The sequence below is a fragment of the Globicephala melas genome, chromosome 7 (genome assembly GCF_963455315.2).
Source record: "Globicephala melas chromosome 7, mGloMel1.2, whole genome shotgun sequence".
NCBI lineage: Eukaryota > Metazoa > Chordata > Mammalia > Artiodactyla > Delphinidae > Globicephala > Globicephala melas.
The window spans coordinates 66,789,621-66,815,046 of NC_083320.1; the positions used below are offsets into that span (position 1 = coordinate 66,789,621).

Consider the following 25,426-nt stretch of genomic DNA (forward strand, 5'->3'; position numbering starts at 1 on the left):
ATTCCAGGGACAGGGACAGCAAGGGCAACCACTCTGAGGTGGGGACACTCCTGGCACATTTGAGGAGCAGTGTGAAGGCCAGTGTGGCTCACTCTGCTCCACACCTGGAGAAGGAGGTGGTCAGAGAGATCTAGGGGCCAGGTCGCCAATGGCCTTAGAACTCATTACAAGGACGTTAGCTTTTCTGTAGCAATTGGGAAATTCTTAGTGGGTATTGAACAAAGTGCCTTCACCTGATTTTTATTTTAACAGGATCCTTTGCTGCTATATTGAGGAAGGACTCTAGGGAAGCAATGTGGAAGAAGCAATCCAATTAGAAGGGTCTTAGTAATGGCTCGCTCTGTGGTAGCAGTTGAGCTGGATGAGCCAATAGGATGGACTTGATATGGAGTGTGAGAGAGAGGGGACATGGGAGGGTGACTCCAAAGTTTCTGGCATGAACAAATGGAATAATGACTTGCTGTTTTTATTGAAACAGGGAAGACTGTGAGAACAGGGTTATTTTTAATGGGGGAGATGAAAGGAGGATTAGCAGGATCTTAGTTTTAGATATGCTGAGTTTGAAATGGGCTTCAACATTAGATGAAGATCAGACAGAGGTCCAGGATGGAGACATAATTTGGAAATCATCAACATATAAATAATACATAAAACCCAGAGATAGCAGACATTACCAAGAATGAGTATAGATTCTAAAGAGAATATGTCCAAGGACTAGATGAAAAGGAACCAACACAGAAAACAGAGTTCAGATCTTTGCAGAGTAAGGAAATAGTATTCTGGGTATAAGAAAAAGAAGATTTTAGAGGGTGGTCAACTGTTTAATGCTGCTAATATGTCAAACAAGTGAGTTCTAAGAAGTAACCACTGATTTAGTCATGAGGGAGGTCATTGATGACTTTGATAGTGTAAAGGAAAAACTCAGTTTTCTACCCATGTAGGGAAAAACCCAGTTCTTTCCTACTGTGTGTTTCTTCCCTGTGAGTCTCCTTTGCTACTCACACAAAACATTTCACTTCTGTTCAACAAACGTGTGGAGGTTTTCCCCACACCGCCAGGCAATTTTTAGATACCAGCATTCAGCTAAATTCTGACACCATCTACCTAGAGACAACATCAGATTCCACAGGATAAGGGCTCAGTCCCACAAGACGGCCCTCCCTTTCCTACACACACTACAGGCACCAGTCACAAGCCCAAGTTATCACCTCTGCTCCTGACCAACCAGCTATTGATTAGAGATTCCAGTGACCCCCTTCTTGGACTTCAGATGCCAACCACAAGTCCAGGTTGTTACCTATACTTCTGACCAACTGGCTATAAATCAGAGGTTCCTTCGACTCCCTCCTCAGGTTTGATTAATTTGCTAGAATGGCTCACAGAATTCAGGGAAACACTTGCTTACATTTACCAGTTTCCTAAGGGATATGATAAAGTACATAGATGAACATCTAGATGGAAGAGATGTATAGGGCAAGGTATGTGGGGAGGGGCATGGGGTTGCACTACCTGTCCAGGTATGCCACTCTCCCAGCACCTCCACGTGTGCACTGACCTGGAAGCTCTCTGAACTCCATACTTTTGTGATTTTATGGCAGCCTCATCACATAGGCATGATCAGTCATTAACTCCATTTTGAACCCTTCTCCCTTCTCAAGAGAATGAGGGCAGGGCTGAAAATTCCAGGCTTCTAATCATGACTTTCCCATGACAAGCCCTCATCCAGGAGCCCATCCAGAGTTGCCTCATTACAACAAAAGGTACTCCTATCATCCAGGAAATTACAAAGTTTCAGGAGCTCTCAGGAACTGGGGCCCAAGACCAATATTAGAACAAGAGATGCTACTAGTGTTCTTGTCACTTAGGAAAGTTCAAGGGTTTTAGGAGCTCTGTGCCAGGAATGTGGGCAAAGACCATTATATATTTTCTATTATCTCACAGATAGGAATAGTTTTAATGGATCAAAGGTTGAGAAAAATCTGATTGGAGGGGTTCAGGTGGGAGGTGAGAAATTGGAGGAAAAAAACTATAACACTTTTAAGCAGGTTTGTTGTAAGGGGAAAGAGCAAGATGACGTGGCAATGGGCCAGGAGGAACCGGCCAGCCTGCTGACAGTCGCATGCTGGGAGTGTGAGCATTAGCTGTGTATAGAGTCGAGGACCTCAAATGACCTCGCCTTTGGTAGACATATAGATTTTTGAAATGTTTGTCATTGATGTATTGTGCCAAAAAGAAAGATTAATCAAGCCAGTCTTAATGTACAGATATTCTTCCCTTTTTCACTTCTTACTTTACATCCAGTATTTTCTCTAGATTTTCCTTTGAAAGCTAGTTTTTAACTGCGTTGCGTATGAGTGTTCTAAATTTTCATTAGTTGTTTACATGCCGGGCTCCCATTCTAGCCTTATCTTACTGAGAAGCATCATATTATACTTTTCTTTACATATCCGTCTCTGACACGTGGCAGATACTCCGTAAATGCTTTTTGAATGAATGACCATTATGTTCCATATTGGCATATGATGTGTTTGATGTAAACGTCAGTGTCTTCCTGAAGTTTGCTGTTCATTTCTGAATAGAGATTCTATTTGGTCACTTTGTTTTCCATAGCGTTCCTCTGGAGCAGGCAGAGTGAGGACAGGCTCTCTGCAGCTCGGTAGCACATCCGGTGGGAATTCATCTTTGAAAAGGACAAAGCGAAAAGCACCTTCCCCACCCTCCAAAACAGCCCTGCAACAAAGTGATGAAAATAGTCACGTGACTGGTAATGTTACTTTTCCCATTAACATTAGTGTTGTGTTTTCTTTAATATAGACAATAGAAATGATATAGGTTACAAATCACATCTTTTTATTAAATAATATTAGTACTTAAACTTAATAGTAGTGCTTAGATAGTCCCTGATTATTCTCACTACCTTTGAAAAATCTGCATAAATTTAAAACTGTACAGCTCCATTATCCTAAAATGAGCATGTTATAATTTGTGAATCTATTCAGAAAGATACTGGCTTTCCAGGATTGACTACATGTAGGACTGGGAATCAAAATAGATTTTAGCTGTATCATAGCTAGACAAGTACAGTGGCTTCTAATAAGGTTAGGGCTATCTTTTTCTGAATTATATAAAAATGACTTAAGGTACTAAGGAATTGTTTCATTGGTGAATGTGACTTGCTCAGAAGTTGTGTTTCTTCTGTCTTCTAGCCCTGCAGTTGGTACCTGCAATTCCTACAGACAGTGTTTTAGAAGCAAACTCTTCTGAGGGCCTGTCCAGCCCAGGTCTGACACCTCTGTTCCACATCACGTAACCACTGAGAAAGAACTTCCAGGACAGTTGAGGAATGAATCTAGTTGTAATGCTCTGTATATGAAGGAGATACAGATGCTTTGTCTTCATTTCCCACATTATATAGTATGAAATGAAAAATATTCCCCTCCCTGAGTTCAGAGCGTGAAACACAGAAATCAAAATTTTAGTTCTGCAATGGTACCTTGAGTGCTTTTCCTACTAGGTCTCCTGCTTTTCCTTATGCAATGTCAGGTTGCCATTTATTAATCTTCTCCCCAAGAGGAATGACACATCTTAGTTAGGAATGTACCTTGGTGTGTTCAGAAGAAAACTTACATGAAGGTGTTAAGCATCATTCTTTATGCAACTGTTGTAGGTGTGAATTCATATTGTCCTAATCTGATGGTAAAAATTTATTATGAAATATTTTCTATTATATAGTTTTATTTTGGATTCTCTCCAAATAAGTGAAGTTTCAGTAAAAATCTAATACTGTTCCTTAATATTTTTAATAATAGCTATTTAGTAGCTATAAGTATGATAAAATTTCTTAATCGTTAGGCTTAAAGTTAGGTGTAAATGAATATGACAGACTAATAATGTTTAATCAAAAATAGAATATTACTATGTCAGTACTTTAGCACGGAAATAATTTGATAGGTATAAAAATTGCTTAATATAACTACCTCATTTTTATAATTCACATTCACAAATACAGAAAGACTCAGAAGCACCCAAATGCTCCTGAATCTTTTAATCCTTAGGTGATATTTAGGAATTTAAGATTTTGATATAGAATTCTCCTTTCCTCTGTGATTAAAAACACTATCATTAGGTAACTAGTAATGATTTTTCTCAAGTCTTACCCAGAATAATATCAATGATACCATTCTGTTTCACAAAGGAAATTTATTAAATAATATCGAACTGTGTAAATGAAATGAGAAGATTTCGGAAGTATTAGAGAAAAGTGGCTGCTATTCAAACTTTGCTTGATAGCTGTTTTTCTTCCTTTTTTTCCCCTTTTACCTCTTCTTGTTTAATGCATGGCTAATTGTGAGTTAACATATCTAATTTCTTGTGAAATGCTTCTTGGTCTCTGCTTGCTTAATTCTGTTTTCTAAGTGCCATTTCCACAGATTTTACTTCTTTGGCAGAATCCTCCCTTGGCTGTGGGCTCCCCGGTCACGAACAGTGCGCTGTGCCCCAGCTGCCGGCCGAAGCCCTTCTATCGGAGTGCCCTGGAAAGCCCGAGGTAGCTGCCGCATCTCTGCCATGTAAGTGACCTGGCCTTTCCTGCCTGCTGTTTTGTTTAAGACAGATTGAGATGTCATCACATTTAGATTTGGTTACTTGTTGATTCCTTGTGTAAAAATGTCTTATAAAAAAAATAGTAGTTTCTGCCTTTTCACTTGAAATTCTTGGAGTTTGATGTTTTCCCTAATCACATAGTGAATGAATATGGCAACATGTAAGATGATAAAATCAGTGGCTCTGAAGGATTTCAGCTTCTCTTCTATTTAGCTTTCTGCTTTTTGGCAAAACTGTTTGAACTTTATTATTTTCAACATATAACTGTATAAATATAAAAGAATACATATATATTTTTTCTTTATTGAACTACTCTTTTGTTGTTATCTAGGCATGGCTTATTTTCTATAGTATTGCTTTTGATTGGGATTTTTAAGTGATTGAAATTTTTTTGTTACCATATGGCAAAACTTCATAGTTAGGTAATATTTGAATTCTATCATAAATAATTTTACTCAATTTTTCAGTGACTCAGAAAAAGCCCTTATCACCTCAAACCAGTTGTTTAAAATCAGTATACTATCATATACTCGTTAAAGGAATGAAAAATTGTGTGGCCAGTTTGGGAAATACTTTAGCAGGTTGTTTTTTTTTTTTTAAGTAAAAATAAGGATTCATTTTCTATATGACCCAGAAATCCCACTCCTAAGACTTCTCAAGAAAAGTGAAAACGAATGTGCATACAAAAACCTGCACGTGAATTATTATAGAATTTATGTAATTGTCAAAAATGGGAAACAACGCAATGTCCCTAAACTGAGGAATGGATAAACAAAATATAGTTTGTCCGTATGTTGGAATACTACAACCTAGCCAAAAGAAGGAACAAATAACTAATACATGCAACAACATGGCTAAATCTTAAATACATTGTTAAATGAAGGAAGCTAGACTTAAATGGCTAGATGCTGTATGATTTCATTTATATGACATTCTTGCAAAGGCATAACTATAGGGATAATTGCTGCCAGGGGCTGGGGTTAGAGAGAGGAGTTGATTACTAAGGAGCCTGGGGGATTTTGGAAGCTGATGGAATTGTTCTACATCTTGATTGTGGTGGTCACAGAAAGATAGATAGATAGATGTCAAAACTGGACATTCCAAAATGTATTCCAAAAATGATGAATCTTACTGAAATTATACCTCAGTTTTTAAAAATGAAAGAGAAAACAACTCTGTTGGAAATTACAGCAGTGTCTGACACAGTGAACACTTTTTTGAATAAATGAATTTTTTTTTTAAAAGTTCACCAGAATAGATTTAATCTAATACAATTCTGTTTTAGCAAAGAGTAGTATCTGTCAAACAATTCTGCCCTTTGACCATCTCCAGGAAAAATACACAAGATGTCCCAAAAGGCTTAGTGAAATTTTAAGCTTTAATAACTTATAAGATGCTACAAACTAAGTTTAATTATTTAAATTTCTTTTACACATATTATATTTTGTGAATTTAAAATAATTTTATTTTTTGTTTCAGTCAATTTTGCAAATCTTCAGAAGGACTGAAAATATTAAGATAAATATATTCAAATTATATTAGAAAGCTAAGTAAGTGTAAAAGAAATTTCAACAATTACAATTTCAAATGATTTTTTATAATTTTCTAAACATATTGTGGAAGTTGTTATATCTTACAGCTACACTAAAGTTTTGGATACTCTGTTCTTTGAAAGTGAATTCTCTTCCCTTAGAACATGTGAAGCTGAAATATGATAGTTGTGATCTAACATTTGTGAAAATTATTCACTGTTCACAGCCCCCACTTCGTTTTGTTGTTATTGCTGTAGTTCTAAAATTTGGCCATAGTATAAGTCTGTTAACACATACAAAACAAACTTGATTTAATATTTTTTAAAGCTTGGAAAAAATCTGTACTAGTCAAACAACAAAGTGTGAAAGTGCTCTTGGTTAGAAGTTTTAAAAAGAATCACAGCCTTTTCTAAGACTTTTAATGACAGGAATGCAGTTCAAATATATATATTTAAGAAAACCTGTATGATGCTTATAACTACTAAGTTATAAAACCCCAGAAAAAATAATTGGAAAAGATTTCTGAAACATGTGACTCATTCTTCATACTTTGAGACCAGTTTCTCAGTGAGGACCTCATACTTAAAGAAAGTTGAAGACCTCGACTTTTTAAAGAAAAGTTGTGTATCTATATAAAACACATGTGATGGTAAAGAGAGAAATAGGGAGAAAGATCAATAATTTGCTAAATGTTACCTCAGTTAATATAATTTCCAAAAGAGCTTAATATATACCAAGGAGCCATCTATAAAACATACTTGCATCTAAACCATAATGGCCTTTCATTTTTCCTTGATACACAGTTTTCAAATTATATAAATATACGCTTACTGTATAGATGTAATATGCTATTGTAAAGGCATAATATTGTACATTGGCATCAAAATAACTATTTCATGTCATGATAAAGCATGATTTATATATATAAGTATATATATATATATATACATACATATATATTTTTTTTTTTTTGGCGGTACGCGGGCCTCTCACTGTTGTGGCCTCTCCCGTTGTGGAGCACAGGCTCCGGACGTGCAAGCTCAGCGGCCATGGCTCACGGGTCCAGCCGCTCTGCGGCATGTGGGATCTTCCTGGACCGGGGCACGAACCCGTGTCCCCTGCATCGGCAGGCGGACTCTAAACCACTGCGCCACCAGGGAAGCCCTACATATATTTTTATATATAAATTTACTTAAAGTCAAATTCTTTTTTTTTATAAATTAATTATTTTTGGCTACGTTGGGTCTTCGTTGCTGCACATGGGCTTTCTTTAGTTGCGTCGAGCGGGGACTACTCTTCGTTGTGGCGTTTGGGCTTCTCATTGCAGCGGCGTCTCTTGTCGTGGAGCACAGGCTCTAGGTACGTGGGCTCAGTAGTTGTGGCACGTGGGCTCGAGTGCAGGCTCAGTAGTTGCAGCACATGGGCTTAGTTGCTCTGCGGCATGTGGGATCTTCCCAGACCAGGGCTCAAACCCATGTCCCTGGCATTGGCAGGTGGATTCTTAACCACTGTGCCACCAGGGAGCCCTTAAAGTCAAATTCTTTAATGTTTTTTCTAAGTAATCTGTTTTTTAATTTACAATAAAAATGTCATTAAAATTCCCCGTATTTATTAAAAAGCACAAATAGCATACTTTTCTGTCTATATGCTTAAAGATACAATTAAAGAAATACATTTTAAGTATTTCACATATTCTTCAAATACGTTAAACTTTTTTGTTAAACTTTGTAGATGTGCTGATTACTATCATCCAGTGCTATACTACCCTTTTTACCCTTCTATTGTGGTAAAATTAAACTTTGTTCAGCTGCTGTTATGTAAGTGGAAATGTTGAATTATATTTATCTATTTTTATAAATTTATTATTTATTTATTTATTTTTGGCTGCGTTGGGTCTTCGTTGCTGCGCGCGGGCTTTTCTCTAGTTGCAGCGAGTGGGGGCTACTCTTCATTGTGGTGCATGGGCTTCTCATTGCGGCGGCTTCTCTTGTTGTGGAGCCAAGTGCGTGGGCTTCAGTAGTTGTAGCACGTGGGCTCAGTATTTGTGGCTCACGGGCTCTAGAGCACAGGCTCAGTAGTGGTGGCACACGGGCTTAGTTGCTCCGCGGCATGTGGGATCTTCCCGGACCAGGGCTCAAACTCATGTCCTCTGCACTGGCAGGCGGATTCTTAACCACTGCACCACCAGGGAAGCCCTGAATTGTATTAAAATAAGCAAAGATCCAGAACCTCATTCTTTGGTTTAAATTTACTTTCACAGCTAGTGTGGACACCAGTTGCTTAGGATGTCTCCTCTTTTACCCTGTTGGCCATTTGGTGTTAGTGCTAAGAAATTATAATAAAACAATTTCATTCAATGAAATATTAACCACAGCTATTGAAGAGAGTCATACACACACACATACTGATATGGGAAGACCTTTAAGACATAGTTAAGTGGAGGAAAAAGAAGTTAGTGAAAAACATCAGGTATATTATGCTTCCATTTATATTAAATAAACCAAGAATTGAGAGAAAGAAGGAAATGTATGTATATCTGCTTAAACGGTATATGCTCATTATACTTTCTGATAATATAGAGGAAAAAAACTGTTAAGGGAAGTTGCCTCTGAGAATCAAACTGAGTAGGAGTTAAAATTAATTTTCATTGCATAATACTTATTCTATTTGTATATTAAAAATTATATTAAGCATCTAAGTAAATGGCTTCTCACCTTGGTTGCACACTAGAATCACCTGAAAGAACCTTAAAAAAATTCTTGGTCCCTCCCTTCAGAGATTGATTTAACAGATGTGGATTAGAGGTGAGCATCAGTATTTTTAAAAGATGCTCAGATAATTCTCAATCATAGTACTGATAATTACTGAGTCAAACTTTATAAGTACACTTGGAGCCAATCTAAAAATCTCGTGTTCTTTTTGTTTACATTTAAAGCTATTGCATCAAGGTAAAAATCATTTAAATTGAAAGATACATTCTTAAATGAAATATATAACTTGAAGTTTATGAGCTTAAATAACCTCTTTTTTTCTACCATGAATAAAACTGAGAGAGACAGCATATTATTTTTAGAAATGTATGTCTGAGATAATCTGATTATATGTTAACATAATTATTCACCATTAGAAAAGTATTTTACTATTAGCTTTGAATCAGAATTTAAAAGAGTCCAACTAATTATTATTTTAAAAATTCCTTCCTTGCCAGGATTGCCCAGGATGAATGAGGCAAATTAATATTTAGGATTATATCTTCATTTCTTTGTAGCTGGAATAAGCTCTGATTACAGCCTTGAAGAGGTAGATGAAAAGCAAGAACTGAGTGAAGTGCCTAAAGATGAGGCTGAAAATACTTCTCTGAAGTCGCAAGACATTCCTACTGTATCTACTGATATAATAAATACACTGAAAAGTGATCCTGACTCAGCCCTTGGCAGTGATACTGGAGAGTCCTCACAAAACTCCAAAGAAGAAAAACAAGGAACTGGAAACACAGATGGACAGTAAGTAGTCTGTATGCCAGACGTGGTGGTGGTGGTTTGTTTAATTGATACTAGTCTTCTGAAATGTAGAACTGATATTTTAAACACAAGTAGAGTCATTCCTTTAGCTTATACTTTATCCCTTTTACAACCATTTAAAAAATGTTTATTCATAAAGTATCAATTTACATGTGATTGTTTTTAAATAAAATCAAATCCAACAGTTCTGGTATCCCTGTGGCAGACCAACCATAACGTAGTTATTTTGTATGAAGATTAGCATTTTTGTTTGTGTTGCGTTTGTTTTGCCTATTACCTATTTGGCCTAAATGGAATATTTAATTTTCAATTTTCACCAAATGCTCCTGAAGAATTTTTACTAACTGCTATATAAAACAATTCTGCCTCTTAGAATATGATGTTAAATCACTAATATTATTTTTATAGTCAACTTTATGAAGCAGAGAATGCACCTACCTTCCCCTTGGTCCTAGGAATCGAAAGTTATAGTAAAGTATACTTACATTCTGTTAGAAATGCCACACTATGAATAAAGATGAAATCAAGTAGGCAAAATAAACCATTTTATCAAAGTTTTATTATAATTTGCATGGGATTGTCTCCAAATTAATCTCTTGTATCACCAATAAACCCCCCAATGAAGTCAGTTCACATCCTGACTTGCCACAAGGTAACCTTGCCAGATGCAAGGAAAATGTCTATGAGAGTACATTTCATTTAGTTCCTTTTTCTTTAAAAGATAATAATTGATAATAACAAAAAGACACTGTCTTGGGGAAAGTGTCCATTTTACCAAGCTTCTTACATCTTTCTTTGTAACAGGGTCACCATATGAAAGCTAATGTTTCATAGCAGCATTTCCCCTCAGTTGTATTCTTTCTTTGCTATTAAATTTCTAGTATTTGGCAGAAAAAGATGATTATTCCAGTCCATCTGTCTTTGGAAATTATTGCCTGTTTTATCATCGTGTATGTGTGTGTGTGTTTCAATAGTATCAATATATAACATACAATATCATATTTTACAGAGGACCACACATTATGGTGTGTAATTCAAGCAACAAAGCGAGGGTGGTTGACAGTGTAAGAAACCTGAGGTCACCGGGCCCAAACCAGGAGAATGGTGAGTTCTATAAACACTAATAGCCAACACTTTCATAGCACTTGCTATGTGCCAAGGACCTTTCTTAAACACTTTATATATATTAACTCATTTAATCTTGTATATTAACTCATTTATGGGTATTATTACTTTAGTCCCATCTTACGGATAAGAGAGCCACAAAGACATTATGTAACTCACCTGAGGTCCCACAGTTAGTAAGTGGTGAACCTCAAATGTGAACTCAGGCAGTATGTGTTCAATACGTGTTGATTCCAAAATGTGCTTCTACCTACCATGTGTTCTAATGTTGTTGTTGTTAAATCTTAGAGGTTATCTCACCTAGATCTTGGATCTTAAAGATGTATACTCTGTGTATACTTATGATCTACTTCTCTTTTTTCCTTCTACTGACTCCCTAACCCAAGCCTGTTTTAGTTCATAGTCGGGTTGCTATACTTAAGGTGAAACTGGTCTCCTTGATTTTTCAGGCCCAAACCATCTAATTATGTAATAGTGCTTACCAGTATTTCCCACTCCCCGCCCCCCAGTCAAGACAGTTTATTCTCTTTCTCATGATATATTTCACTCAGTTCTATCATTAGGCCTATGCTCATTTTTATCTTTGCCTGGAAAATAATTTTCCACCTATCTTCAGTCATTCAACTATTATCCAAATCCTGCCACTTTACTTATTCTGTTACTTGATTACTAGAAGCCATGTAGTTTTCTGTTCTCGACTACTCAATTGGATTGGACAGTCTTTGATCATAGAAATTATATCTGCTACTTTGTTTGAATTCCTTATAGAATACTGAGATATGGTTAAAATATATATTTAGGATTGAATTTCAGAAAAATGATACTATACAAATAGAAGATGCAAGGAATACACAATGGTTGTTTTTTTTTTTTTCTTCTTTTTGCGGTACGCGGGCCTCTCACCGCTGTGGCCTCTCCCGTTGTGGAGCACAGGCTACAGACACGCAGGCTCAGCGGCCATGGCTCACGGGCCCAGCCACTCCGCGGCATGTGGGATCTTCCCACTGCGCCACCAGGGAATTTTAAGGGGGTATGAAGAAAGTGCTTATTCTCATAGTCCAATCTATTATGTTAATATATAAAACTAGGTTAAGATTCATAGAAAACATAGGGAGATAGATATATATATATATATATATATATATATATATATATAAAACATGGATTATCCCAATGTCACAAACAAGAAGGACAGATGGATAGATATAGATATGTCATTTTATATTTGTGGTATGTGTTGGTTAATTTGAATATATATGTCTCTGACTCATTTTCCTCATGGTCAATACCATCCTGAGATACAAGTGTACAACTTATATACTTGTATATGATTTCCCCCTTTTTTCTTCTTGACTCAGTTTTTTATAACATACGCTATGACGGCAAAAGCATTTCTATTGAGAAGTCATGATTTAAAAGCTGTTTACTTCTTTTAAAAATCATAGTCAAATCATTTTTGCTAAGATTTTGGCATCATATTAGTGCTAGGGTCACAAGTACATTTCCGTAATACCTTTATTTTGACTTGCACTTGATTTACAATGATCCTTGTCAACTCTAGGTGATTTTTAAAATAATTTGTTATCCTTAAACTAGTTTTATTCTCCTTTTCTCTTTTTTTTTTAACCTACCCTGTATACTTATCTAAATCATCCTTTCATCAGGTTGTTGATGTTGGTGTCAGTGTTGAGTAGGGGGAAGTACAGTATAGTACAAAATATACCTTCTCCCTCTACTGGGCATTCTTGAAAAATGGCCTGTCCATTCATTGACATTTCATTGGCAGTATCATCAATATGTAGGAGGATGGACCAGCTAATGAATTCAGGAGTGATTCTAGGTTTCCAGGCCTGACAATCATTGAAAATTTTGAAATTGTGAAATTTTGATGAGAAATTCAGTTAGATAATGGTGAAGTAGGTGTAACCCACAGAAAATGTGAAAAATAGAAACTTAGAGTTCTAAAACCAGTAAATTAGGGTTTGTTAGAGGGGATTTAATTTAAAATATATTTTTTATGTTGATTTACCTTCTTTTGGAAAATGTTTCCATTCTGCAACTGGGATATACCTATATTCAGTGGAAAATGAAAAATTAGAAAGAGAAAAGGAAATACATTTAGGCTCATTTTCTGGTGCCAGGACCATTTCTTAAATTCTTTTGTGCTCATATCAGCATTGAGAGTACCACTTTTCATATAGATATTAAAAACACTTAAGAACCAAGTAAATAAGAACACAGGCAGAGATGTGTCTCTTCTGTGGTTCCTAATCACATGTCCTTAATTTTATAAATCACAAAAGTTAATAATTATTAGTCACTGAGAAAAGAAATCACTTGAATGGACAATATGTATTCGAATAACTAGTTGCATTTTATGTGGGAAGAATAAAAATTCCATTTTTAAATTATATATGTAATATAGGAACCTTGCAACATAATAGAAAATATAACCACCATGATCAAATAATTGTGCAGTTAGGCAGGGTTTAAAAATATAAGGATTTAAAAAAAAACTGTATCCAAATTTACCTGGCAACATGATTTTTTTTTTTGCATGCATGCATGCATGCATGCATGCATATCTTTCTTTTTTCTTTTCTTTTTTTCTTTTTTCACAGAGGACCCATTTTAAATAGCTCATGATATATTTTAGGCAGTGAACTTTATCTTATAGATGAAAGTGAGTGATTATAAAACTATAGAGAAATACTTGACATCCTTTCACAATTTGACTTCCAAGGCTCACATTTCACTTGTGCTGTGCAAACAATCATATCTGAAAGGAGAGGCCACTGAGGATTTTGAAGATGAGGGCTAGCTGGTTATTCAGAAGAAATGACTCTTCGTGGCATTTGACTGGAGGAGCACAGTATATAAATCACTTGGCTTAGTACAAGACACGTGGTACACATTCATAAGCCTGTGTTTTCTTCCAGATGCCTCATTCCAACTCTTTGCCATCATGTTGTTGGCTGGCAACTGTTGCTTTGTTAACCTAGACACTGGAAAATGATTTTTGTTTTCAGGAGGTCTGAATTAAAATTAAGAGGAAAGGTAGTGCTGGGGAGAGGGAAGTTGTTTTCTCTACCTGGATTCAGACATGAGAAAAATAGTTATTTTTTCTCACAGAGAAAAATCAAAACCCACATGATTGTTTTTATGTAGTTGAAATCACCCATATTTTGACTGAAAACAAAGTCCTCTAAAAGTATTTAGCAAGGACACCTAATTAATAAGACAATCAACTTAGGTTCTGTTTTTACTTCAACTCTTAAAGGTAAGGTTTTGTTGTCTTCCTTAATTAAAACTGATAGCATTTGCTGGGATTGTTTCCCTTTTAATGTTAGGTATAAAATGTAAATATACTAGGGATTATAGAAAAGACAGAGAGAGAATCAAAATGGAAAAAAATTACAGAATAAAAACATTTTTTAAATTTGTCAATGTCTTTTGTCATTCTTAACAATGACTGAAATATAGTCTTTATTTAAAAGAAAAATCATAGCTATCTTCTATGAGTACTTGTTTTGGGCAATACACTATCCTAATAAGCATGTTACATAAATGATATATATAATACATGTTTTTTTTTTTTTTTACATCTGAGCAAACTGAGGCTCAAAGAGGGTAAGTAATATGATGTGGCCATACAGGTTGTAATTAGTCAAGCTGATTCCAGATTCAGGTCTCTATGATATCAAAGCCCATGCTGTTTTCTCTGTATGCCACTACCTGTATAATTTTTGTATAATTGGTAGCTGAAAATTATCTATAGAATTCAAATCAATCTGTTTCAGTTTGGGGGAGGCAGGCATTGAAAACTTGAGGTTTTCTATTTTTTTTCATATACTTTATGATATTTTTTCTCTCAGTAGATCAAAATGAAATAATTGTCATTCCAACAAACACAGAAGACAGTATGAAAAATGGAATGAGGAGAACAGAAATCAATGTAGCAGGTGTTGCCAAAAGTAACAATGTGGACGTGGAAGTTGACAGACTATCAAACGATCAGGCATATACAACTGATACTGCTAGAAGTTACAAGGAAAATCATCTTGCTGCTTCATCAGCACCAGATCAAAAACTGATTCAACCTAGTGCAGAAAAGACAAAAATGCAAGATGCAGCAATTCAGACAATCCCTTCCTGTGACAGTTTTGATGGGAATCACCAAGATCATAATTTGTCTGATGTCAAAGTTGATGAAAGTGTGCAAACTTCAAGTAACAACAAATCAACTCAACACTCATCTTTAAGCCCACAAGATTCTTTAGATACCTCAAGAGAATTTGGGAGTCAGGGCCGCCTAATTACGTATACAGAAGAGCAACTCACCATAAAAGATCCAATTTGTGCACATGGTAATGATGATCTTTTGCCTCCTGTAGATGGGACTGATAAAAATCCAACAGCTTCTTATATAAAGAATTATCCATTTTACAGACAAGACTATAATCCCAAGCCAAAACCTTCAAATGAAATTACAAGAGAGTACATACCCAAAATTGGGATGACTACTTACAAAATAGTGCCTCCCAGATCCCTAGAAATATTGAAAGATTGGGAATCGGAAACCATAGGGTATAAAAATGATCAGGAGATAAATACTTTAGGAGAAAAGGACACTCATGAGAATGTGAAAGTAACTGCAATCCAAACAGAAGATCCTGTTATTTCTGAAAGCCCAAAGGAGCCAGAAGGAGACCTGAAACCAAAGCCTACCCTGAGAACAGAGCATCAGGTGCAAAGTGAGGAGAGTCTTACCCACAGCACAATGTCAAATCCTCTGAAACCTACTCCCAAAATGACGAGAGACACTGGCACAGCTCCTTTTGTGCCAAATTTGGAAGATATAAACAGTATTTTGGAGTCAAAACTTAAATCTCGCGTTTCAAATCCCCACTCCAAACCAAGTTCTTTTTTCTTGCAGATGCAAAAAAGAGTTTCAGGTCATTATGTGACATCTGCAGCTGCCAAGAGTGTTCAAGCTGCCCCTAATCCTACTCCAAAGGAACTAATAAAGAAAGAGGTGGAAAGGGATACAATACCTCCTCCAGAGCCAGCTCCTTCTCCCTTAAGTAAAACAACTCACTCTCCTCCACAGCCACACATTCAAAACACTGATGATGACAGCAATCAGAAGCCTGCTGAAACCTCTCCCCCTCCCGTAGCCCCCAAACCTGTTCCTCTTCCCAAGAGTCAGTTAGCAACACTTAACCTGAAGACTCTGAAAACTTTTGGTGCCCCTCGACCATATTCCAGCTCTGCTCCTTCACCGTTTGCCCTCGCTGTGGTGAAACGGTCACAGTCTTTCAGCAAAGGTCGTACAGGGTCACGCAGTGAGGAGGTCAGAGGTGCATCTGCCCGAGCTCCAACTGACACAGAGGGAGGGAAGATTCCTTCCGTAAATACGTTTGTGGACATCCCACAACCAGGTGTGAAAGATAAGGTAAATGTAACCTTTTTAAAAGTAAGGGATTCTTATACAACATGGTTTCAACGGGGTTAACAAAGCATGTCGGTTTGTTTGTGTGTTACTTAACTCTGAATTCATAATCTACTATCAAGCTACTGTAGGAAGAAAAGAGTAGTAATACACAGAATCTGATTATTTATTCTCAGAGTTATTATAATTCATATAACTTGATCAGATATTACTATAAGATCATCCTTATATAATTGTATCATTAGGAAATATTTAAATTTAAAGCTTCTTTGCTCCTACATTTGTATAGTGTAATAGTTTATAGTTCTGACTCTCTAGTTTTCTGTGTTTTGCTTACCTCAATTTGTTTATAACTTTTCTGGATGGTCTGGTTGACTTTATTTTCTTTTCCAATTCTCCATAATGGCAAAAGTTTTAACTACATAAAAACATAAGCAGTATCAAAGACTAGATAAAATAACCAAACATCTCTCAGCTCTGTATTTTCTATCATATACACTCAACCTGAGCTTACCAAACATTGTTATATGTAATTTAAATTAAAACCAGAGTTTAAATAGGTAATTTTCTTAATTTCCCATTTTGTTAATTCAGTGTCAACTTTCCAGTTATATGTATGTTGAGCAAAATATCACTTAACCACCATCTAACCTTAATGGTGTACAAAAAAGGGATTTGTTGACTTCATGTTTGATCAACTAATGATATAATTTGCTAGATTCAAGTAGTATAGTCAGGAAGAAATTCACAGTATGAATTATGATAATCCCCATGCAATTTTTAAAAAATACATTGTGTACTTTTACTCTGATAGTGTTTAAAGAATACTTTCATATTTGTATGACTGTTCCAGAAGCATTTTATACTATTTTTTCAAACACTCCCAGAGTAACAGAACATTAACCATATTGCCAAGTAAAGACTTTTCCATAATTTTAAAGCAATATTTACCTTGAAAAATATTTCTTCATATATTTTCACATTTATGTTTATTACTTTGATATAATATCAGGAAGAGATATATGATGCAGAGATTAATTCTTTACTTGGGAATAAAGCCTGAGTTTTTTTCTTAGAATGGAATACCATTTCTAAACAACAGAAGCTTGATTTATATAAAACAGTTTTTGAGCCATTGCCTGAGTTCTGTTTAGCTCATCTTTTATAAAGATACTCATCTGGCAGTTTGAAAAAGACATTTTTAAGATTGTTTGAATACAGTTGCCAGTTAAGTCAGTTACTAAATATTCCTTCCTAAGAAGTTTAATTAAATTTTTGATTCTTAAATTTGGAAATTTCTAATATTTATTTTTAGTCTCATGAGAAAAATAAAGAAAACATGGCCATCAGTTAGCCCCTGTGACTTCCAGAAACACAAAATAAGCTGTTAGTCACTAATATTCCTTTATTAGAAGATACATTAGGTTCAGCAAGTATGAAATTACCAACATTTGTCCATTTGTACCATCAAAAATAATTTCACAACATTAATATATTGGAACTATGAAAATGTTTTTTTTTTTGTTTTTTGTTTTTTTGTCTGTGGGATTTTTATTTACTTTGGCTCTTCTAGCCAACTCCACTGGAGAAATCGGCATTATTCTATTTACTCAAGGACAGTAAAATTACCACTGCATTTGTGAAACAAAAAGAGGTATCACTTTCCTTCCTTAGCCTCCTGAGTTCAAGATGAGGGAAAGTAATGCCCTCATCTTCCAGCTGAGCTCTGGCAGCAGAGATAACTCAGTGGATGAGGAAACAGAGCTGAGTCTAAAACACCAGTGAGGCAAATGGTGGTTCTTAAAGAGCTACTGATGATGAAAATGTTTTGCATAATGGCCCATTCTTCACGTGGTATTCATATAAATATTTCACATTTATTTTTATAGGAAAATAACTCTGCACATAATGAACAGAATCCCCAAACGCCATCTCTGACTGACGGCCCATCATTCACCCTTAAGAGACAAAGTTCTTCAACATTCCAAAGCTCTGACCCAGAACAGATCCGACAGAGTCTGCTGACTGCAATTCGTTCTGGAGAGGCTGCTGCCAAGTTGAAAAGGGTAAGTTTTCTTTATCAGATGGGTGACAGTGGGTTTATTTTCAACATTGTCAAACTCATACTTAGGGGAAATTGTTTTCTGGCTTTTAAGTCTGAATAGGGAAGATGCCAAAAGTTACTCTTTTATGTCAGGGGTCATTTTTGAAGTATAAGCTGAGAGAGTACTTAAAAATATGTCAGGTCTGTTTTCCTAAACATGGGCCAGGCGCAGAACACTAGTTTTGCTCATTATTATATATCTATATATAGAAAGTGCCTTGGACTCTTATTTTAAAAAAATTGTGTTAGCACAGCAAGAAAGAGTCTTTTGGAAAGAAAGTCCCTCCTTTATTCCAGAAAAGCTGCACTGTTGTAGAAGCCTGCAAGTTTTCAGTCATCGCTCCTACAGCAATCAGTTACTACCATACGTGGGATTGGGTGGTTGGGCGGGGGGAGGAGTTTTATAGGCTAAACCAAAATAATGTAGGGAAAATCTAGAGAATTTAGATGAGACCTAATGCAGAAATTCCAATCTTAATAATACCCTGCCAGAGTCTAGCTTCTCCTGGATGTAGGAGAGCAAGGAGGTGTGCCCCCTTCTTGGGCAAACACCAAAAAGCATCACAGGGAATTATGTGCAGATGAGTTTCCTCCCTTTGTTGCCTTCATCCGCTGAAAGAGGATGTGGTGCAGCCTTGAGCCTGGCATCCTCACTTGGACCTCCCAGAGGCTGTAGTTTCCCTAAATGTCTTTCTTGTTCTTCCCTTAGTCATCTTGGTTGCAAGTTCCTCAACACCCAAGACAAGACAAGTACTCATTATTTCACTGACTCCCTAGGCATTTCATTTTGTGAATTCCTTCTCTAATCATTTTAGAAGCTATTTAGAGAAGAGTAAGAGACTTGTTGAGCAAAACACTGAACTCAACAAAAACGAAATCTGCCAAGGAACAGGAATGCTGCAAAGATAGAAAAAGGGGGAGGCATCCTCGCATGTCTACACAGCCAGCTTTGCCTGTGTCAGCCAGCTTCCTGGATGGGTTTCATTGGAGCCCTGAGTGATGGCCGTTCCCACAGAGGACTTGGCGCTCCCATCTGGGCACACATGGTGACAAGGCAAAATATTGTGTGCTGTCAGGAGTGAAGGAAACATGAAGGAATAATTCAGGGGAGAAGGTTTGAATTTTGTAGATTATTTGTAGAGTTTAAATTAAGGTGCCAGGCAGCAAAAAAAACAAAAGAAACCAAAAGGAACATTGAAATTGGTATTTCACAGGTCATGACATCTATATTTTGTGGGGGGGGGGAGTATGTCCCTGTAAATAAACTGTACATTCTTATTTATGAAAATAATTCTATTTCTAATTCTGTTTCTAATCTTGTAAATTAAGGATGAGTTTCAAAGTTCTCAATTCAATAAATTTGATAAATATTTTTTTAAAGCAGAAAAATACCAAACATTGTACAGATACTGGGGATACAAAATTGAATAAAACGAAGCCTCTGCCTTCTGGGTGTTCATAGCCTGGGACTGAGAAACAGTGGTACCTCAGGCTCATGGGAGAACAGAAAATAACTGCAGTGCCTTTGTACTAAGTCAGTGGATATATTAATCAGTTTCAGTAAACTAATTGCAGAAAACAGTGCATTAAGTTGGAAATGCCTTCTAGGCCAACAGAATTTTACAGGCAGGCAGCTGTATACTTGGTATCTTACGGGCTCCGATTTGGCAGTCTCTTCACGTATAAAATTCTCATTGCTTCCAGAATGAGCTGGATGTGAATCAACACGGAAAGCAGGCCCTAAATGATGATCCTATAATTGTATCCTGTTTATAACTCATTACTTTAGGTTCTATTGAGTCTAAATTCTCTCTCTCAGTAGGAGGTTACTGACAGCTCTGACTCCCTATAGTGTCAGCTCCTAAACTCTGTTTAATGAAAATTCCTTACATAATCCTTTTTCTTCCCTCTGAAGAAAGACACAGGGTCTAGTAGAGTTCATGATATCTACACTCCATGATCAGCACCTTCACTTCTACTTATATATGCTAAAAATGTGTTTTTATATACCAAGACTCAGAAGAACATTGTTTGTAATAGCTCCAAATACATATAACCTTAATATCCAAAAATGGTAGACTAGTGGTAGATTCAAAGCATGGCAATAAATTGGATAAAATACACACAACAGAACAATGTAGATAGAGACATAAAAAGATATGTAAAGTTGACAGCATGCAAAACTAAATTATATTATTCAGTGATGCATGCATAGGTGGCAATTATTTTTAAAAGTGAGGAAGTAATTACAAAAATCACAATAGGGTTACTTCCAGAGGGGAAGAAGAAGTGCTGTTGGGGGTGTATTAGAGCAAGACGGGCACACAATTTAAGAGGGAACTAAAAAAATTAATCAAGATAAATATTATCTTAATGCAGTATTTAAAAATGTACAAATTAATGCAAATATCCATGATAAAGTCAAAATTTTAAATAAAGACAAGATCAGTAGGGAGCTGGAGTAGGGAGTATTCTCTTGACCTGAGTGGTGGGCTACATATATGTCTGTGTTTGTTTTCATTGGGCTGCTCAGTGCACTCCTCTGTACATGTATTATATTTCAAAAAATTGCAGAAGGTGGTAAAAATAGACACAAGAAGGCTCTAATTTCTTGTGATCTTTGCTTAAGTCCCATATTTCTGTCCTGTTCTGAACATTTCTTCTGGTTTGTTTTACATGCTAACATTTCTTTTATAGAACAACAGTTATAGTGCCAAATAAAATCTCCAGTTATTTTGACAGTGGGTTTAGATTGTTCATCAGAAAGTTGGCTCCGTGTTTTGGCACCCAAATGTTCACTTTTACTCCAGGTACCAACCTGCCTTATGGCTCTTGTTCATACTTGAGCAATTAACCTTCATTAAGTAGTTGGTTCACATTAGAACAATTATCTAGTTGATTGCCCTAGTGTAAATGTAGTCGTCAATTTTCATGTTTCTTAAGGCTTTTTTCCCATGCCTTACCCCCAAGTCAACCCACATATAGTCAAAGCGATTTGTCTTGTCTTCATATAAAGCATTAATAAATCTAGCACAGTATTTTATAAAATGTGTTTGATGTTAAGATGTATGTATGACAGCAAATTGTTTTCAGAGAATAAGAGATTAAGTCATCTATTATTATTGACTTGTGTTGACACAAGAACTTCGGCTGCTTTTGGTTCTTGTTGGTGCCTCGACTTACTAAGGTTATTACACTATTATAAGGAGAATATAGGTTTGTAAATATAAAAGTCTGAAAATAAACTGATGAATGATATTTAGTGCTTGGTAGTAAGTGTTTCCTCAGAAAATAAAACTTATCGTTAGCTAGACAGAAATCTGGAGGGAAGAGAAAACCTGGGTAAGTCACCCAGGATCTTCCTGGCTTATTTTGTTTAATTAGTCTGCTTTTTATTCATATTTCCTTGGTTTGAATTTGAACAGTACAAGTGTTTCAGGTTGGCAGCTCTTTCCATGTATTTTAAAAGTAAAAATGAATGATGGTTTCACAGTAAGAAAGCTATGTGAATATTCCTGAAAATTTCTTGAACTTCAAGGGTAGACAGTCAACTAGTAGATGCTTACATCAGTAAATTCTTAAAGTTACTTTTTAAAGATATCTTTATTACTAGTGTCCTGTGGTCACTGTTCAAAAAATTCAAGCAATACTTTTATACTTCATAAATGTTTGTAAAAAGTTACCATATTTCATCTAAGAAATAGTCATCGAGTTACACTGACCAGGCACTAAAATAACTATGAGTGTGAAGTAGGTATGAAGTGGCATTAAAATAGACAAGGTCTCTGACCTCAAAAAATTCATAGAATAGTATTCTAATGATATCTTCTCATGTTTGAAGTTTAAGTAAACAAATTTTTAAATAACAAAATACCATTTCCCCCCAGAGTAACTGCTCTGGATAGAGTACAGTGTAACCTTTCAGACCACTTTTGTCATATATAAACATTTATTTTTTCTAACAAAAATGGAATCCTCTGTAAAACACTGTTAAATATATATCTATCTCTTGAAGCTTTCCCTTTTGTTACATACATATCTATGCTGTTCTTTTAAGACTATGTAGTATTTGGAATTCCCTGGTGGTCCAGTGGTTAGGACTCTGAGCTCTCACTGCCAAGGGCCCAGGTTCAATCCCTGGTCAGGGAACTAAGATCCCACATGTTGTGTGGCGCGGCCAAAAAAAAAAAAAAGACAACATAGTATTTGACTGTATGAATGAACCATAGCTTATTTGCTCCTTACTGGTAGACATTTAACTGGATTCTAGTTTTTCACTCTATAAATGATGTTACAATTAACATCTTTTACTTGTAGACATTTAGAACCATCAGTATGTTTTTTTAAATGCTTAAACCAAATTTTCTCTTTTACTTTACAAAGAATATGAGAACTGCAATTTTGGCAAGAATTACAAAAATAACCCCTCACACACAGAGAGACTTTTCAGACCAAGATTACATAACAAAAAGCCATTACCTGCATTACCTGTCTGTTTGTTGGCTGTACTTGGAAAGTAGCCCCACATGAGTACTAAATAGGGTGCAGATAAGTAAGTGTTCCTTCCCTTGGTGGCCACTTTTCTGCTTAGCTATTTTATTTCAGGTGGATGGTGTCAACCACTCTACTCCATCCTGGGTTCATAAGACAGTCAAGAAAATTGATTAGTTTAGATGATCTATCTTTGTTTAGTAAAAGGCAAGAAATGAAGCACCAGGAAACCAAAGCCAACCTAAATTTGCCAACTTTATTTTCTTTTTCACTAACTTACTCTGTTGCTAGGCAGAATCTGTGGCCTTTTGTACTTCAGTTCTCTTCTTATGAAAAGAGGATAATGTTTGCTTATAAAGCTGAACTGGTCAAATTACAATCAAGAGATGAACTATTTTTCTTAAAATGTCATATTTTATATGTAATATTTCAAATATTATACCTACTATTCAGAATCCAGATAACTTTCTTCTACATTCCTATAAGTAACGTTGGAATTTCAAGCTATTTAGGAAATTTTGTTTTAGTGTGTTTTATTCCCTTACAGTTTGTAAATAGGAAACTTTGCCATAGAATTTTGGAACTTAGGAGTTTATTCCCTAGTGAATAAACTCTTTTTCATTCTGCATTTGTTTTGGCAAAACAGTCATAGGTTTGACTTTTTTAGCCCTTCAAATGAAGACATTTTAAAAACCAAAGCTAGTTTTTCTTATAAATGAGGGGTACCTGGGAGAATAATTTCAAGTTAATATATATCATCAATATGAAAATTATAGAATTCATTGCTTTGTGGAATTTGCTTTATTTTTCTACATTCTCCAAGGTACTTTGGGGGAGCCAGAATTAATCTAGCTAAAAATGCGCTTTAATAACAACTTGGCCTGCAGTCTGCTTATGCTCTTGTCCTTTGAGTTGATTTGGTAGTTTTGTAAAGACTAAGGTGTGTTAACGGATTATTTAACTTGTTTGTTGTGGAAATAACTCATTTTTAATTTCATGGCAGATTGAACATTTATTCTTGATTATTTGAAATTTATTGAATAATAAATACTAAATGTTAGCATTTACAATTAAGTAGAAGTTAAAATGTGGTAATTGTTGAAAATTGAAAATTAGACAGCTGTCCCATTTTAAATTGATGGGTGCAAAGTGTGTTTCTTTCCCTTAGGTTGCAGTTCCATCAAATACAGTATCTGTGAATGGAAGGTCAAGATTCAGCCGCTCCATGTCCCTTGATGCCCAGGATGGCCATTAAGTGTTGCCCTGCCATGCCGCACTTCACCAGCTCTATTGCACAGAACGACTTCATACTGATGGAGAATGTTAGCAAATGTATGTTCAGATGTACACTAATATATTATCTATTAAAGCATAAGAACTTGTGCTGTGGCTTTTAATGCCAAAAGAAGAATTACCAGAATTTATAATTTATAATAATATCTTTGGCCTTTTTTGCCTTAAGAACTGAATATGCTGCTTTAGAACTTTAAGACAAGGTGTTAATGACTTTCATTTTTCTCAAATGAGAAATAGTCACCTTTTGTTGATTTCACTTATTGACACATTCTCTACAATCGTGACTTAGACAAAGGGATAAATTAAGATTCATAGACTTATATTTGTATGACACATAAATAACTAGGCAAACATAGATCTGACATTTGCTGCCTCAATGTTACAGTTTAATTGGAAATGTTTATGTTATATTAAAGCCCATAATAAATATTCCATTGATGGATATAACATGTTATGGGGTGGGTACCCCATCCTCTAAACATAAACGTTAAGGTTTCAGAAATCCTGGCTTTAATTAAAGTGATAGTAATTATGTAGTTCAGATGCTAATATTCTAAATAGTAATATATATTTACATTAAAGCTAAAATTGTTAAGCAAAACAATGTCTAATTTGTTGGCTTGTAACTGTTCTGGAGTCTAGAGCTTGTTGATGTTCAATTCCTACTTTAAAAATTTAACTGCTCACTTATTCTAAAAGCCTTGTCAAACAGACTGATGTTATGTTGGTTTTTACTAAAGCTACTGGGATATCTGCCTCTTTGGAAAATGTGTTGCTTTTTCCCCTGTTTAATAAAAGCAAGTTATATATTTGGGATTCTTTTTAAAATGCAGTTTGTGTCAATCAGCACATCTGTGCACTTCACCTGATGAACACATCTCCATCAGCCAGTAAACAAGTAATATAGTAAGACTGACCATTTATCAGGGCTCCCTGGTGTGTATGAGCCCATGTATTCTAACTCCAAAATGCATAACATGCTTAGCAGAGTTCTTGACACATGGCAAGTACACATTAAGTTAAATATTGCTGCTATTTCCTTGAATCAGACTTGAAGAGACCCTCATGTATGGAAACCTAAGTTATGTCATTATAAACCAATAGGGAAAGGAGTGACTTTTTGAAAAACTGTGTTTGATTATCCACTTGGAAAACAATACATTTGGATTCCTAACTCAAACCATAAACAAATATATTCGAGTTAAAGACAGCTTTTAAGAGCAGTATTTTAAAACTTAGATGAATATATTCAACATTTTTCAGACCTCAGCATAGGAAAATTACTTAAATAAGACAAAGGCAC

At 35.6% G+C, this 25,426-nt stretch overlaps 1 protein-coding gene across 8 annotated transcripts in view; it reads left to right on the forward strand.

The window, feature by feature from the left end:
- The window catches only part of COBLL1 (cordon-bleu WH2 repeat protein like 1), a 160,495-nt gene extending 135,276 nt beyond the window's left edge, over positions 1 to 25,219 (forward strand). For 5 of the 8 annotated variants that reach the window (XM_030852579.3, XM_030852568.3, XM_060302347.2 and 2 more), the window contains 8 exons: positions 2,611 to 2,764; positions 3,207 to 3,281; positions 4,449 to 4,568; positions 9,403 to 9,637; positions 10,665 to 10,759; positions 14,656 to 16,235; positions 18,122 to 18,298; positions 23,996 to 25,219. In XM_030852579.3, coding sequence (XP_030708439.2) covers positions 2,611 to 2,764; positions 3,207 to 3,281; positions 4,449 to 4,568; positions 9,403 to 9,637; positions 10,665 to 10,759; positions 14,656 to 16,235; positions 18,122 to 18,298; positions 23,996 to 24,082 — 2,523 coding nt within the window. In that variant the 3' untranslated portion in view covers positions 24,083 to 25,219. The remainder of the gene's footprint in view (positions 1 to 2,610; positions 2,765 to 3,206; positions 3,282 to 4,448; positions 4,569 to 9,402; positions 9,638 to 10,664; positions 10,760 to 14,655; positions 16,236 to 18,121; positions 18,299 to 23,995) is intronic. The other 3 variants (XM_030852567.3, XM_030852580.3, XM_030852578.3) reach the window with 2 other exon arrangements.
- The last annotated feature ends 207 nt before the right edge of the window (positions 25,220 to 25,426 follow it).